The sequence below is a fragment of the Coregonus clupeaformis genome, chromosome 10 (assembly GCF_020615455.1).
Source record: "Coregonus clupeaformis isolate EN_2021a chromosome 10, ASM2061545v1, whole genome shotgun sequence".
Taxonomy (NCBI): domain Eukaryota; kingdom Metazoa; phylum Chordata; class Actinopteri; order Salmoniformes; family Salmonidae; genus Coregonus; species Coregonus clupeaformis.
The window spans coordinates 37941663-37959696 of record NC_059201.1 but is presented as its reverse complement, the minus strand read 5'-3'; the positions used below and the strand labels follow the sequence as shown (position 1 = coordinate 37959696).

Here is an 18034-nt window from a genome sequence, read left to right as displayed (position 1 = left end):
GTACACAAACAGTCCGTAACAAGAATTCCCAATTACAATGCATGTTTTTCATGATTTCCTCAGACCTTGGAGTTCCTGTCGCTGATGACTCGGTTTGGTGAGATGGGCTTTGAGAAGGACACCATCAAGGAGGTGCTGCTGGTGCACAACAATGACCAGGACAAGGCTCTGGAGGACCTCATGTCCCGCGCCACAGCCAGCTGAGCCCTCCAACCAACCATCCACCCACAGGCCTCTGGCTGGCTGGCTTCCTCCCAGTACCACCCGCCCGTCCACCCCTAAACACACAGTCCCCATGCCCCAACCGTGTTACAGCACAGAGTGGAGAACTCTCACCCCACCCGATATAGCTCATGACCCCAGTCTGGCCCACTCACACACAGTGACTCCAAGAAAGATAGTAAACACATACACTAACATAAGTGAGAAATGGGACCTTTGTGTTCCTGGAGTGTGGGGCAGTGGACAAATGGACGCAAACGAGGGGGTTGGTTTATGCTGACCACATGCCTGTTTTACCTTTCTGTCGATCAACGTGTGTGCTCCATGATGGTTTGAAGGAGGCGTGAACTTCCCATAGGAGCATATAGAGGTGACCCGATGCTGGACAGCACTTTGGTGGGTGTGTCTGACTCTGTGGGTGGGACTTGGAGGAGACAATGGACCTAGAACTGTGAGGAACCACTAGCCAGGCTCTACTTTCTACAGATAAACAGTTAACACTCCCAGCTAACTAAGCTGCCATATTCTGCTGTTTAGAGCAGGCCTACAAAATGGTGGAGGGGAGGGGACGCCAAGCGGCCCATGTGTGACTTACTGACCGACCGACGGCAGAACCTAGAAACGCAAATGCGCATCATCGCAGAACAGAGAACTGACTCCAAGAAGTGCCCTCTTCCCGCGAATGGCGTTCACAGATATCATATTTTCTATGCTGTCATTTTGCTTGTTCATTTGTCTGTTCGAAAGGACACACATTATTTTATAGAGGTTCTCTTTCTTTGCTTTCTGTTTTAGGAAGTGCATTAACAGTAATAATAATATAACTGCTACTACTGCCTGTTGGCTCCTCCTGCACTGGAACAGACTGCAAGGCCAATTATTTTGCAGGAAATATAAAACATGTCCAAATGCATACATGTCCAAAAACCCAATGGCACAGAGATGTGAAAAACTGCACAGACACCACACCAACATAGATATTGACTTATTTAAAAAGTACACTGACATTTAATAATGAGATCAATATGAAGAAAAAATGAAAAATCTTGTATGATAAGCAAGCAAAATGATGGTGCTTTGAAACAGTCCCTATTGGGGTCGATTTTATAGACTGGACAGAGAGAAGAGAAAAATAATGGAAATGTTAGGTTGTTCTGCAACCAAAACGTTTGTGCAATAGATGTTTTATGATGTGACTGACTGGCACCTTTTTTAGACCCAGTGAACTTTTGGTGTCCCTGAGCAAATCCCAAAATGACTGATGGCCTTTGCTGGAGACACGCTCACTGGAGGAGGAAATCTGTAGAAGAAAATATTTGATTTCATTGTTTGCTGTCATTTACTCCCCTCATTATTGGAGTTCATGCTTCACTATCAACTATGAGTAGAGTTTGTCTGACTCGTCACACATATTCATGCTGATCTGAATGTGTTTTGGCCTCACTCTGGTGTCATGCATAGGAATCGGACTGGCAAATCTTCCAAGAACAGGTCAGAAGATAAAACATCTTACCAGTTAGATTTTAACCATATTCGTTAGGGTGATATTTTATGTTCTAATTGTACTTCATATAGCTATGTTTTCACCTTGCATCGATCCTTTTGACTACTGATCTGTGTGTATGAGTCTACAGGTATTTTTGAAGTGCCATGATGATGCTCTCCATTTCATGTGTGAATCTTGGTTCACATAAAAGTATCTCTGTCCTCTCCCAACCAAGCAGCCAGTTGATTCACGCTTCAAGATTACTTTTTGAAGATGACAAAATATTTATTTAGAATACAACAGTCTTCATCGCGGGGAGATCTCTTTATAGAACACAAGTCTTGATCTCCTCTGTTAATCAAGGGGAGATCTCTCTGGTAATCAAGGAGATCTCGTGACACATGAGATTAAGGTCTGAAAAGCAGTACATGGGAACGTGACTATTAAAATTGGCACTTCAATCAGAGGTTGTATCTAGTTCTGCCATCTGAAGACGTGAACAAACAATTGTTACAGATTGACAAAATCATGTAGGCCTATTGTAAGAATCTGGCATTGAGAACATATGTAGAGTTTGATCTTTCTATTGATAGCATGTTGCCAATACAGATATGAGTGTGTCAGTCATGGTCTTGGCAGTGTGTGCCACTTAACCCAGACGGATCCACTTGCCTGCAGATACTGAAACACCCCAGATCCCATTATGAATTATTAGACTGTGAGCATAGCGTCTAAATGCCGGGCCACCTCCAGACCTTGCTCTGAACTATAGGCGAACTTTAGCCTCCTGATAAGTTGTACATTTCCTTTGAACACTCAGACTTCTTTGGGGAGGGGGGCACAAGAAGCCAAGCCACATAGAACATGTTGATGGTTGAGAGAACAAGTGCTAGCCTGCTTTTTTCATTGTGGACATTATTGGGTCTAATCCTAACTTGATATTGTTTTTTTGTGAGTCAATGAGAGACTTGGGAAGGGCTGGTCTGATATGACGAATCTGGAGTTTTATGTCTTAATGATATAAATAAGTGGTGTTCCTGGTAGCTCCTGAAATGTAGTTTTTTTTTTTTTTTTTTTTTTGTTTTCTCCTGAATCATTTGGCAGTTCTTCAATGTGATTAAACATACACATCTTTTCAATGGTGTGGCTGTTACTATTTATAAGGTGTGTTGGTGTTTTTTATCAATGGTTATTGGAAAACAAGTCATTCGATACATTCTAGCTGTGGTATGTTTTTCACCTGGTTTGTACAGCAGCACAATGGTTTGGTAGCAATTGTTAGACACGACAACAACAATGCAAAGAGATGATTGTTCCCTGAGCATTGTGGGTAAAGGCGAGAAACTTCCAGTTTTGTGGAGTGGTCAGCATAAAAAAAAAAAAAAAATTGGTGCCTTTATTTATGCTGCCTCAGTCAAAGTAGATGGGCTGTTCTGTTCATATTCCATTACTAACTTTTACATCAGAGCCTGAGCTGTGCGGTTATATGCTCTATCTACATTTGTTCCATGCCCGGTTCCATTTTGGAACCCTTTGAAACTGCCAGTGTGAAAAATGCCCTTTTGTGTTCACACAGATCTCAGAGCTGTATAAGTGGAAGCAATATGATTGAAGCTTGACTGCCTATTGAGGGGCTGCATAGAGCAATAACCACACTGCTTACCAGTGGTGGGAAAGTACTCAATTGTCATACTTGAATAAATACTACTTCAGTAAAAGTCTAAAAGTGTCTGGTTTAAAAGGTACTTAAGTACAGTGGTGGAAAAAGTACTCAATTTTCATACATGAGTGAAAATGCCATACATCAAATTCCTTGTATTAAGCTAACCAGATGGCACAATATTCTTATTTACTTTTTTTTAAGGACAGCCAGGCCAGGGGCAAACTCCAACACTCAGACCGAATTTACAAACGCAGTATTAGTGTTTAGTGAGTCCACCAAATCAGAGGCAGTAGGGATGACAACGTGTTATATTGATAGGTGCATAAATTGGACCATATTGCTGTCCTGCCTGAGCATTCAAAATGTAACGATTACTTTTGGGTGTCAGGGAAAATGTGCAGGTTAGCGTTTTTCATCATGAATCTTGTTGTGGAGGCAGCTCTGCAGAGTGGTCAGTAACTGGCACAGCCACAAAGTCATAAAATCTGAAAACCTAACCTTATCCACACTACTAACCCTAACCTTAAATTAAGACCAAAAAGCAATTTGTTTGTTTTCATGAATTTCTACAATATAGCCAATTTTGACATTGCAGCTGGCCTATCTAAGGGGAAATTGCTCAGTTCTGCCTCCAGGACAAGACTCATGAAAGATGTCAACCTGCGGAAAATGTATGGGAGTAAAAAGTACATTTTTTCTTTAGGAATGTAGTGGAGTAAAAGTAAGCAAAAATATAAATAGTAAAGTACACTAAATGACTTAAGTAGTACTTCAAAGTATTTTTACTTGGTTACTTTACACCACTGCTACTTAGGTAACCAGTCTTCTAGAACCTGTGACCACCACAAGTAGCCTGGTCTCAGATCTGTTTGTGCACTTGGCTGCCAACTCCAATGTTGTCATTGTCAAGCCAAACATTTGGCATAACAATGAGTGAAAAGGAGTTGGCATGATAGCACAGCCAACACCAAAAGGGAAAGGAGCTCAAAACCTAAATGGAACTTGGCTGAAAGTGGGCTAAAATCCATGACATATTTGTATTTCCTATGTGATCCCTAACTATGCCATGGTTCTTTTACTATTCCAGACCTTCAAATCAAAGTTTGTCACATACACAGATTAGCAGATGTTAAAGCAGGTGCAGCGAAATTCTTGCGTTTCTAGCTCCAACAATTCAGTACATGTCTAACAGTACAATACTAATATACAAATAATCCCAAGAAAGAAAAAAAGAAGAAACAAGAAGTTAAGAAATATCAGAACGAGCAATGTCAGAGTCCTGAGTATAAATATGTGGTGTGTATGGACAATATACACAGTGTACAAGAACATTAAGAACACCATCCTAATATTGAGTTGCATGGGATGCTGGCCCATGTTGACTCCAATGCTTCCCACAGTTGTGTGAAGTTGACTAGATGTCTTTCGGGTGGTCGACGATTCTTGATACACACGGGAAACTGTTGAGCGTGAAAAACCTAGCAACCTTGCAGTTCTTGACAAACCGGTGCACCTGGCACCTACTACCATACCCTGTTCAAAGGCGCTTAAAGCTGTTTTTCAGTCTCTCGGTCCCAGCTTTGATGCACCTGTACTGTCTCCGCCTTTAATATAGATGGTAGCAGAGTGAACAGGCTGTGGCTCGGGTGGCTGAGGTCCTTGATCTTCTTAGCCTTCCTGTGACACCGGGTGCTGTAGATGTCCTGGAGGGCAGGAAGTTTGCCCCCGGTGATGCATTGGGCTGACCGCACCACCCTCTGGAGAGCCCTGCGGTTGTAGGCGGTGATACAGCCCGACAGAATGGGTCTTAGGGGCCAAGCCGAAACAAGCTGTAGCCTTCTTCTCCAAAGTGTTGATGTGGAGGGACCATTTCAGGTCCTCAGTGATGTGCATGCTAAGAAACTTGAAGCTTTTGACCCTGTCCGCTGCGGCCCTGTGGATGGGGGCGTGCTCTCTCTGCTGTCTCCTGTAGTCCACGATCAGTTCCTTTGTTTTGTTGAGGGAGAGGTTATTTTCCTGGCACCACTCCGCCAGGGCTCTCACTTCCTATCTGTAGGCTGTCTCGTCGTTGGTGGTAATCAGGCCTACCAGTTGATGGCAGTGTTGGGAATATTGACTTACTTTGGTAATGCCGTGACCAGTTGCTCCACTGTTACAAGGCAGCAGAGGTTGCCTCAGACTGATCACCTTTCTCAACCCTGGCCCCTGTATGATTTAGTCACTATTCTCTTGTGTAACGGTGCAATGGCATCATCAACAGGCAAGCACTTGCAGAGTGGAGTGAGCATTCTGATAATCGCTGTTTGCAACAAAATAACCAATGAAAGTAGACGCCATATTATGTTTAGCTTCATATTCACTTTCATTTCTGTGTGAGATGTATCACATGACCCATCATTCTAAGGCCAATGAGCTCTGTTCTAAAGCAATACATTTTGGGGGGATTCCCTGTCCATGTGTTACACATTTATTTTGGCTAATCTGTTTGTTTCATACATGTGATGGTTGTTCGAAATCTGAACTCTGAATGGACAGAACATTGTGCTTTTTCTAGAATTAATTGCAGCAAAGGGTGCGCTCGTAAATGTACTTGAGTGTCAGAGTGCGCTCTGGGCTGTTTGTTTATTCAGAGCATTGTCAGATTGTCCGTTAGTAAATTCGAGTGTTTTGCTCTCTGAGCAGAGCGCACACTGGATGCTCTGGCGGAGGAGTAGAGTTGATTTGAGCATTCCGACCTCAATGGTAGTCTAGCACCCAAGCTAACTGGCTAACGTTGGCTAGCTTGCTAGCTATTTTCAGACACAAATGAGAGAACACCTCATTGATCATTTTACTCGCCCTAGCAGAGTCGGCAATACTGTTTATGTAATCTCGGGGGTTAATGAGTAACTGTGTTACTGGCAACAACTTAATTCAGTTTTTGAGCAGATGTTTACTGACACCTGTCATAACAACCGGGTGCTAGGATGTTTGTAAATTCAATTATTCTTCGCTCTGGTACTCAAACCAGAGTGGTATCCTACGATTGAAGCTAGATCTAATCAGGCTTTTATAAAGATAGCTAGCCTGGGTAGCTGCTAGTGGGCGCTATGGATCTCCACTAGCCCGCTGCATGAGGAAGACTCTAGTAGTCGAAACAGTTGCGCGTCCTGATGTACTATGCTGACTGCTGCTATGTGTATTATTTTGTAAATATATTCTGTTAATAGTTTACTAAAGTTTATTGCATCGTACCGGCCGCCTACTCGTCTTTCTTTGGATTACCTGCCATTTAGGGGCCTACCTTCCCACTGCCTTCTTCTGACATGTATAGTTAAAAAGTGTCTATTTAGTGTTGATAATAATAATACTGCCAGAGCCAATAATACATATTTGAAAACAACAACGTTATGCCTACCTGTGTTGATTTTGATCACAGGCATATAGCTTAGGCAGGCTACGGCTGGGAAACTCGAGGATCTGTGTTATGTACACTAAACACAAATATAAATGAAACAATTTACTGTTAATATAAAGAAATCAGTCAATTGAAATAAATAAATTAGGCCCTAATATATATATTTCACATTACTGGGAATACAGATATAATATATTTTTTTAAATATATGCATCTGTTGGTCACAGATACCTTTTAAAAAATGGTAGATCAGAAAACCAGTCAGTATCTGGAGTGACCACCATTTGCCTCATGCAGCGCGACACATCTCCTTCGCATAGAGTTGTTCAGGCTGTTGATTGTGGCCTGTGGAATGTTGTCCCACTTCTCTTCAATGGCTGTGCAAAGTTGCTGGATATTGGTGAGAACTGGAACACACTGTCGTACACGTCGATCCAGAGCATCCCAAATATGCTCAATGGGTGACATGTCTGGTGAGTATGCAGGCCATGAAAGAACTTCGACATTTTCAGCTTCCAGGAATTGTGTATAGATCCTTGCGACATGGGGCCGTGTATTATCATGCTGAAACATGAGGTGATGGCGGCGGATGAATGGCACGACAATGGGCCTCAAGATCTTGTCACGGTATCTCTGTGCATTCAAATTGCCATCGATAAAATGCAATTGTGTTCGTTGTCCGTAGCTTATGCCTGCCCATACCATAACCCCACCACCACCATGGGGCACTCTGTTCAAAATGTTGACATAAGCAAACCGCTCGCCCACATGACACCATACACGCTGTCTGCCATCTGCCCGGTACAGTTGAAACCGGCATTCATCTGTGAAGAGCACACTTCTCCAGCGTGCCAGTGGCCATCGAAGGTGAGCATTTGCCCACTGAAGTCGGTTACGACGCCAAACTGCAGTCAAGTCAAGACCCTGGTGAGGACGACGAGCATGCAGATGAGCTTACCTGAGATGGTTTCTGACAGTTTGGGCAGAATTTCTTCAGTTGTGCAAACCCACAGTTTCATCAGCTGTCCAGGTGGCTGGACTCAGACGATCCCGCAGGTGAAGAAGCCGGATGTGGAGTTCTTGTGCTGCCGTGGTTACACGTGGTCTGCGGTTGTGAGGCTGGTTGGATGTACTGCCAAATTCTCTAAAACAACCTAGGAGGCAGCTTATGGTAGAGAAATTAACATTACATTCTCTGGCAACAGCTTTGGTGGACAGTCCTGCAGTCAGCATGCCAATTGCACGCTTCCTCAAAACTTGAGACATCCATGGCATTGTGTTGTGTGACAAAACTGCACATTTGGGTGGCCTTTTATTGTCCCCAGCACAAGGTGCACCTGTAATGATCATGCTGTTTAATCAGTTTCTTGATATGCCACACCTGTCAGGTGGATGGATTATCTTTGCAAAGGAGAAATGCTCACTAAAATGGGACAAGTAAGTCAGTGGCGTCAGTTCTGCTAAACCTAGGGTATGGCAAAGTGGGGTGGGTGATATTTATGTTGTGTATATGTATATGTTGAAGCTCATTTCTACACTTTAAAAACTCAAATGGTTTTTGGAGAAGAGCAAAAATAAACGACCCCAGACATTAATTATCACCTTAATATTAGTTTTAAAGGTCTGTGGACAATCTCAACCTCATCATAAATTGTAATTTACTTGTGGAACGGCACATACGGTGCAACATGAAATAGATGCATAATATTCGCTATCAAGTCACAAGGCCGCAGTGGCGACCTGTCATTCATGTTTTGTGCCCCACCTAGCTAGCCCCACCTTTTTTGTTGCCTGTTTTGCATGTTATTTTGGCATTATGCGTCACATATCAGTTTGCAAACAATGTAAAAAAATATATATATTACAAAATGTTGAGTTAATAAAGCCGCATACAATCATGGTCTCTTTTTTTCTTTCTTGAGTAAGGCAGCTCCAAAATGCAGGTGTTTCAGCCTAGCTCAGTGCTTTCTGTGGTGGAGGGGCAGCCAGCGGAAAATACAGAGCGTAGGGGTTGGTAATCTTATCTAGTTGCGCCGTGATTGGCTCAGTGTTGGACATTACCTCACTGCAAAATCTACAGGGAGAGCTAGAAAGTTCAAGCCCCCTTATAATATGCCATTTAGCAGACGCTTTTATCCAAAGCGACATACAGTCATGTGCGCATACATTTTTACGTATGGTGCTGCCATAGATTTACATTAGAAGTGCCCATCCAAGAAGGCTCAATGTCAATGGCCACAGATAAAATTACGTCAAATCACGTTATATCTACCGGTAGCTTTGATTGGACTGATTATATCAACATCATACTTTCAAAATCTTAGCTGGCAAGCTAGACAAGCAGTCATCATCATGAATCACGTCGACAATCTACTGGCAAATCCTTTTCAATCCTTGTCATATGAAGATGAATTATAGATAAAACGTATCAGTGCTCATCGGCCATTGGACAAAAACATTACACAACAAGTTGGAAATCGCAAATTCAACAAATGAGTGGTTTGGAAGGAATCAGTGGCTAACTGCAAGTGTTGCAAAGCAATCACTATTTTGCTTCCCCTGCCTGCTATTCGGTGGAGAGGGTGTGTGGTCCAAGTCTGGGTTTAAGGGTCTCTTTTCCAAGCTTAAAAGGATAAACATTCACACGCAACACCATCGGCCAGAAAAGGTTGAATACATTGGCCTCTTATCCGCTCATAATTTCCTTATGCCATAGTTTGTACATCTCAATTGTCAGTAGAAACCACATTTGTTTAAGCAAGTCAGCCATATCAGCTATGTTTCTTAAAAAGGCAGTAAATGAGGCTGAATTAACTGTTTAGCTGCCAAACAAGTCTCCGCTGCTAGCCAGGTGTAGCGGTGGTAAGGATTCACTCCATGGTGCTGAAAAGAAAGCTCTGCTGTTGGGACAGCTTTATGTAGGCCCTAACAGTTTGTGGGAACCATTTGCAGTGGTGGAAAAAGTACCGAATTGTCATATTTAAATAAAAGTAAAGATACCTTAATAGAAAATGACTCAAGTAAAAGTGAAAGTCACCCAGTAAAATACTACTTGAGTAAAAGTCTAAAAGTATTTGGTTTTAAATATACTTCAGTATCAAAAGTAAATGTAATTGCTAAAATATACTTAAGTATCAAAAGTAAAAATACAATTCCTTATATTAAGCAAACGGATAGCCAGGGGCACACTCCAACACTCAGACATAATTTACAAACAAAGCATTTGTGTTTAGTGAGTCCGCCAGATCAGATGCAGTAGGGATGTACAGGGATTTTCTCTTTTAAGTGCGTGAATTGGACAATTTTCCTGTCCTGTTAAGCATTCAAAATGTAACGAGTACTTTTGGGTGTCAGGGAAAATGTATGGAGTAGAAAGTACATTATTTTATTCAGGAATGTACTGGATTAAAAGTTGTCAAATATACATTGTAGAATAATAGTGAAGACATCAAAACTATGAAATAACACATATGGAATCATGTAGTAACCAAAAAAGCGTTTACAATATATTTTATATTTGAGATTCTTAAAACAGCTTTGCACACTCTTGGCATTCTCTCAACCAGCTTCATGAGGTAGTCACCTGGAATGCATTTCAATTAACAGGTGTGCCTTCTTAAAAGTTAATTTGTGGAATTTATTACCTTCTTAATGCTTTTGAGCCAATCAGTTGTGTTGTGACAAGGTAGGGGGGGTATACAGAAGATAGCCCTATTTGGTAAAAGACCAAGTCCATATTATGGCAAGAACAGCACAAATAAGCAAAGAGAAATTACAGTCCATCGTTACTTTAAGACATGAAGGTCAGTCAATACGGAAAATGTCAAGAACTTTGAAAGTAAAGCTCGCCACCATTGGACTCTGGAGCAGTGGAAACGCGTTCTCTGGAGTGATGAATCACGCTTCACCATCTGGCAGTCCGACGGACTAATCTGGGTTTGGCGGATGCCAGGAGAGTGCTACCTGCCCCAATGAATAGTGCCAACTGTAAAGTTTGGTGGAAGAGGAATAATGGTCTGGGGCTGTTTTTCATGGTTCGGGCTAGGCACCTTAGTTCCAGTGAAGGGAAATCTTAACACTACAGCATACAATGACATTCTAGACGATTCTGTGCTTCCATATTTGTGGCAACAGTTTGGGGAAGGCCCTTTCCTGTTTCAGCATGACAATGCCCTGTGCACAAAGCGAGGTCCATACAGAAATGGTTTGTCGAGATCGGTGTGGAAGAACTTGACTGGCCTGCACAGAGCCCTGACCTCAACCCCATCGAACACCTTTGGAATGAATTGGAACGCCGACTGCGAGCTAGGCCTAATCGCCCAATATCAGTGCCTGACCTCACTAATGCTCTTGTGGCTGAATGGAAGCAAGTCCCCGCAGCAATGTTCCAACATCTAGTGGAAAGCCTTCCCATAAGATTCGAGGCTGTTACAGCAGCAAAGTGGGGACCAACTCCATATTAATGCCCATGATTTTGGAATGAGATGTTCGACAAGCAGGTGTCCACATACTTTTGGTAATGTAGTGTATGTTGTCTTCTCACACTATTCAAACCCCACAATCAACAAACAGCTTATGAAGCTCTCTTACCCTATAGATCACATATTGCAAACAAATAATCTGAACTAAAAACTCCACATTTTGGAATTTCTGTGCATCCTTGACAATCTTTAATCAATATCCAAAAATAGCACACATTTCTTTCCGCGAACCTGCACATAATCATCTTTTTTGTGTCACCAATGTGAGGGTTTATGGCAGGGTAAACAGTGTTGCAGTAGTCTAGTGTGTGTGGTGCGGGAATAATGACAAGCGAACCTGGGGAGCTTTGCGTTCACATTGTCCTAAAAAAGGGAACTGGAACGCGGAATTCAAGCGAACTGAACTCAGACAACCTCTCGAGATGGTCTCAGTTTGGTTCGCTTTGAGGGGTCTGAGTTCCTTTGGAGTGTTCACACTGCACAAACAATTCAGCAAACTGCACTGCGTTCACAAAAATTGTCTGAAAGGGACCAAGTGTGAAAGTGAGACAAAAGGGCTAAGGCTGGCAGCTGCTCTCTGAGCGATGCTCCGCACGGTCCTAAAGCTAGACAACAGTAAGGCCAGCACCCAGTACACTAAACAGCCGTTGCATTTTAATCGGCATTGGAATGATTTTATTCTACTTTTTTGTTGTTGCCTACTTTACATTTTTGGTCATGAGCTATTGGTATGGAGACTGCCATACCCTGCCATACCCAACTGACACCCCTGAATTAAGTTGGCATAGGGTACGCTACGCAGTGTATGTGAATTGACACTACTCTTCTACTCAAATTGACAACTTTGACAATCTTTCTGATTTGGGCTTTACAGGCATCACCAGCATATGTAAATAAAGTGAAAGTGCTGCTTTTGTGATTGGACAGTGAGCATTCTAGGAGTTGTTCTTGACCCTGTTTTACACTGGCTATTTTAGCACTGTTTTTGAGGCTAACCCCAAAAAGTTGGTGCTAACCTTGCTCTGGACCAGGGCCAGCTAGCCTTGGGCTAAGGTTGGTGCTAGCCCACTTTAGATCATGCAAGTGTGAACACTCGCTTAGACCCGGGCTAAAATCTTCCTTAGCCCAGGGCTAAGGAGGCTCTTGAGACATCTTTAGATGAAGGGTGGTGATGGCTGAGCTATCTTCGAGGTTGAGACATTTCACAACATCACAACATCTTTCTGATCCCCCATGAACTGCATGGGCAACAAACAGAGTAACAACAACATGCATTTAGAGATTTAACTACATCTGGGGTTTTTTACTTGTAGGCCTCTACTTGCTAGCTAATGACAGTTGTTAGCTAGCTAACTGTCTGCATATGATATCAAATTTAGTGGTGCTAAAACAAGATGTCATTAACATATTTCTTCATATTGACAAAATATTGTTTTGGCTAACATACAGTGCATTCGGAAAGTATTCAGACCCCTTGACTTTTTCCATATTTTGTTACGTCACAGCCTTATTCTAAAATGGATTAAATGGGTTTTTTCCCGCATCAATCTACACACAATACCCCATAATGACAAAGCAAAAACAGGTTTTTAGACATTTTTGCTAAAAAAAATATATATCACATTTACATAAGTATTCAGACCCTTTACTTTGTTGAAGCACCTTTGGCAGCGATTACCACCTCGAGTCTTCTTGGGTATGACTCTACAAGCTTGGCACACCTGTATTTGGGGAGTTTCTCCCATTCTTCTCTGCAGATCCTCTTAAGCTCTGTCAGGTTGGATGGGGAGCGTTGCTGCACAGCTATTTTCAGGTCTCTCCAGAGATGTTCGATCGGGTTCAAGTCCGGGCTCTGGCTGGGCCACTCAAGGACATTCAGAGACTTGTCCCGAAGCCACTCCTACGCTGTCTTGGCTGTGTGCTTAGGGTCGTTGTCCTGTTGGAAGGTGAACCTTTGCCCCAGTCTGAGGTCCTGAGCTCTCTGGAGCAGGTTTTCATCAAGGATCTCTCTGTACTTTGCTCCGTTCATCTTTCCCTTGATCCTGACTAGTCTCCCAGTCTCTGCCGCTGAAAAACATCCCCACAGCATGATGCTGCCACCACCATGCTTCACTGTAGGGATGCTGCCAGGTTTCCTCCAGATGTGAGGGGCGGCAGGTAGCTTAGTGGGTAAGAGCGTTGTGCCAGTAACCGAAAGGTTGCTGGTTCTAATCCCTGAGCCGACCAGGTGAAAAATCTGTCGATGTGCCCTTAAGCAAGGCACTTAACCCTAATTGCTCCTGTAAGTCGCTCTGGATAAAAGCGTCTGCTAAATGACTAAAATGTAAAATGTAATGTGACGCTTGGCATTCAGGCCAAAGAGTTCAATCTTTGTTTCATCAGACCAGAGAATCTTGTTTCTCATGGTCCGACTCCTTTAGGTGCCTTTTGGCAAACTCCAAGTGGGCTGTCGTGCCTTTTACTGAGGAGTGGCTTCCGTCTGGCCACTCTACCATAAAGGCCTGATTGGTGGAGTGCTGCAGAGATGGTTGTCCTTCTGAAAGGTTCTCCCATCTCCACAGAGGAACTCTGGAGTTCTGTCAGAGTGGCCATTAGGTCACCTCCCTGACCAAGGCCCTTCTCCAAGGTACCTTTTCAAATCATGCCCAATAAATTGAATTTACCACGGGTGGACTCAAATCAAGTTGTAGAAACATCACAAGGATGATCAATGGAAACAGGATGTCCCTTCGGTCTCAACGTAGACTTTGATCTGAAGCCATTCTTGTGATTCATGTGATTTTGCTATTCATTGTAAATGTTTGTAGGCCTATGTAACCTAATTGTATCTATGATCGTATACTATCCATTAGTTTTTTATATGTTATATTTATATCTGTAAATGAACCTATGATATCAAGCCTCACCCGGCCATGATTAGACACCTGTGTGTGTCCTTTGAAACGATATAAACTGGTGACCCACAGTGTTTGTCATTATACCCTGATGAAGACAGCTTGTCTGTCGAAACGTTGGTTATTAGGTTATTAAATTATTGCATCAGAGTTCCTAGAGTGTGTGGCTCTCCTTTTCTTTTTCAAGTGTTCTACTCCGTTAGCCAGCACTTCGCCTAAACAGGTGTGCTTTTCTTTTGCCTCCACAATACATTTAATTTACCGCAGGTGGACTCAAGTTGTAGAAACATCTCAAGGATGATCAATGGAAACAGGATGCACCTGAGCTCAATTTCGAGTCTCATAGCAAAGGGTCTGAATACTTATGTAAATAAGGTATTTCTGTTTTTTATTTTTAATAAATTTGCAAACATTTCTAAAAACCTATTTTCGCTTTGTCATTATGGGGTATTGTGTGTAGATTGATGAGGATTTTATTTTATGTTATCAATTTTAGAATAAGGCTGTAAGTCAAGGGGTCTGAATACTTTCCGAATGCACTGTACATCACTAATTAAAATGCTTTGCTTGCTTACCTCAAATTGAAGAAAAAAAAAGGTAAATCTTCCAGGCTGCCATTTTTTTTGTCTTGCATCAACTGTCAGAATGTTCCATGAATTTGAAATGTTCAACATTCTGAAATTCTAAACATAAAATGTCTCAAGACATAGCACTATTTTACATTAGTGTCTTGAGATGTCTTGAAGACACACATCAAATGTCTCAAGACATGGCATTGAGTGTCTTGAGACAAAGGCTGTGTCTCAAGACATGTCTTCCAAATGTGTCTTGAGGCATGTCTTGAGAAGAAAAGTATCTTGAGACGTCTCAATTGCATCCCTCAAGACGTCTCAAGACAAAGGTGACAGCTGAGTATGTTACTGTTTATCTCTCTTGAGACACAGTAGCAACACACACAGTATACACTTCCTCAAAATAGTCTGAATTAATCCAAGATAAATCAAGAAATCTGCCATTAATTTAGACGTTTTTGCCGAGGTCTTAGACTCGCAATTTTACATCTAACTAAGATGTTTGGTGCAGTATTTCTCAAGTAAAAAAATATGCATATAAACTAGTCATCTCTCGTTGAATGACAAACACTTAATTGAATAATCCCATCCATAGTTCCCACTCCTACAAATCGTAGTACTGTTGACCAATCCCAGACGAAGGGGCGTAGACTTCGATTTGCCCCCAACAAAAAAAAAGTGTGCTCGAACAGCTGGAGAAAATAACTGCCCAATACCTAAATGAACAAAAATGTTCTCATAATATATGCGCAAACTGTTTCGACTGGGAAGCATGCGACAGGCTTTAGCCTACCCCGGAGCAGGTTAGTTCTGAAGGATTCGTTGCCATAGAAATGTATCTGGCTAAAAGGTTAGCCACTTTCGTATGAGCGGGTATCCTGAGTTGAGTCGAACTCAGAGTTGACGAAAGTTACTGGCTAACTCCTCAAACCTGCTTTGAATCGTAAGTATGACGTCAATTACAAATGGTTCGTGAACGCGCACGAGTTTGACGTTTTTGTTGCTGTTTAATTTTACTGCGGCTGCGCGCGGCAGAATGTTGTTGCCGTTGGTGACGCGATTTGTAAAAAAAGAAGGATGGAGAAAATATAAAAATAGAGATGGAGGGGAGCCTTATATTTAGCCTCCGCGGAAGCAAATTTTACTAGGTTAGCTACGCGCGTAGCTATAGTTTGAGTTTCGGAGGCCGGAGTGGAAACTAACGTTAGCTAGTCAACCTCACCTATGTGATCGTCCTTCCTTCCCCGCCGCATGCGGCTACAGTCAGAGCCAGACAACAAAATAGCTAATCGCCATTATATGACCCAGTACCCAGCGTCATTATTGCCCTCCATGTGGGTGAGGGGCTTGTGTGTGTCAGATTATGGCGAGAAAAACAGTTAGCAGGAAAAGAAAGGCAGGGGAATCCAAGGACCAACAACAGGTAGGCGGAAACAGTCTGGTGTTTCAGGCAAACCTTGGTTAGCCTAGTAACGTTACCATTTTGCGTTGAATGGTTGAGCTATCTAGCTAGCTACTAACTAACAGATTGGAAGTTAGCTAGCTTGATAGCTAATGCCACGCAGCTAAAAAACACATTTGTTTTTGAAAATGTGATCAACTAACGTTAACTGTAGCTTCCTAGACAACTAGCTAGCTACCGGACCGCAATCTGTGTTGCTAAATTAGCTTGTTAGCCAATAATGTCACAGCTAGCTAGCACACTGGCTAGTTAGTTAGCTGACGTTAGTTCGTGTTCTCATTCATGATTTTGTTTGACTGTCCCTCTTTCTTGTTTTTTATGACATGTACCGTTTCCCTAACTTGTTAACAACTGTTTTTAACAACACATTTAGCTAGACTTGTGACGTGTGTTAATGGTTAGGCCTAACGTTAGGCCTACCACACTAGACAAGTATGCACTGCATTAACTATTGGGTTGTAGGGGACGGTGAAAAATATGATTGCATGTCATTCAATAGAGATGTATACCAGGGTCATTCTGAGAATGGCATGCTATTTCATAAGTGTCAAATAATAGGAATTATTGTAGCTAGTTAGGTTAGCTATATCCTATTCGACTTGACTAGGTTGAGGTTAGGTATTATTGTTATTAGGTAGGTAACGTTAAAGGGCAATTCCGCCACTTTCCAACGTCATATTCATAAACTTCACTACCAGTGTCATGAAAACGGCGCGTTTCCATGATATGTGATTTAAAAGATAAGAAGAAATGTCCTAAAAATTGCTTCTCTGTGACACCACAGGGTAGGATTAAAAGTAATAAAAACAGTGATTTTTAAAACCTGCAACAAGTTTCTAGCCAGAGGGAGGGTATTTTCTAGCCCTTGATCATGACTCTGTTCCATTACATTACACAAGTCATTCGAGGAAGGTATCTTTTGTAGGGGGGGTTTGTTAAAGCTGCACTATGCAGAAAGGCGCGCCCCCCTCTATCCTGGTTGCAAAAATTATAATTTCAGTTTGTGACAAAACAAGCATGTATAGTGTAGGGAATCATTGTACCATCTTTAACATAACCAATAATATTGTATTTCCAGCTGTTTGAAGCGGGTGTACAAAACTGAAAGTTAAAGATGCAAAATCTAAACTTAAGAACGGTAAGCATATAATTAGCGCACATAGAACGTATCTACCGCTTCTTAGACTTGCTTTCAATGAGAATGACAGATCTATAACTAATTTCTATGTGAATTTGTTCGGGTCGCCAAAAAAGTTACAAATTGCAGCTTTAAGAGCCGCGGTGCTCGGTCTGAACATTAACATGCATCACTTGTGGTGCGGTTTTGGAATCACAAGGAGCTTATCTTTCATATCGGCAAGAAATAATTGTCAAAAACAAAAGGTTAAATTGATACACCTTTTATAGGGCTAAGGTTCCCACACAGTAGGGGTGGGCGGTATACCGGTATGACGTTGTACCATGATATGGATTTTGCCATATCGTGCATATCATAATAAATTAATGTATGAAATAAGGCGTTTTTGTTTCGTTCAAAGTTTCTGTCGAGTGATACATTGTAGTGGGTTAGTTCAAATTGTTTATTTTACTAGAAACAGCCTTTTTTAGCAAATACAAAAACTTGAAGCATGGACGTTACACGCAATCTGCCTGCCAATCAAAGTCAACAAACAAGCATGTGCAACTGCAGAGTAAGTGAACATTTAGTGAGGTAAACTACTTTCATTAGCAAAAGTGTCCGAAAATCAAGCATTGAGGATGACTGAAGACAAGGAAAATAACGTTATTGAGGTTGATTTGCAGGACGACGAAGAATTGGTTAGAAAAAAGGGGGCCTCTGCTGTCGTTTGGAACTGG

General features: G+C 42.0%; 2 protein-coding genes across 3 annotated transcripts in view; both read left to right on the top strand.

The window, feature by feature from the left end:
- The window catches only part of LOC121575504 (ubiquitin-associated protein 1), a 30682-nt gene extending 27281 nt beyond the window's left edge, over positions 1–3401 (top strand). The window contains exon 7 of the mRNA XM_041888627.2: positions 64–3401. Within this exon, the coding sequence (XP_041744561.1) occupies positions 64–204 (141 nt within the window). The 3' untranslated portion in view covers positions 205–3401. The remainder of the gene's footprint in view (positions 1–63) is intronic.
- A 12354-nt stretch (positions 3402–15755) lies between these two features.
- Positions 15756–18034, top strand: part of LOC121575502 (DDB1- and CUL4-associated factor 12) — a 35021-nt gene continuing 32742 nt past the window's right edge. For both annotated transcript variants that reach the window (XM_041888625.2, XM_041888624.2), the window contains exon 1: positions 15756–16138. In XM_041888625.2, the coding sequence (XP_041744559.1) occupies positions 16079–16138 (60 nt within the window). In that variant the 5' untranslated portion in view covers positions 15756–16078. The remainder of the gene's footprint in view (positions 16139–18034) is intronic.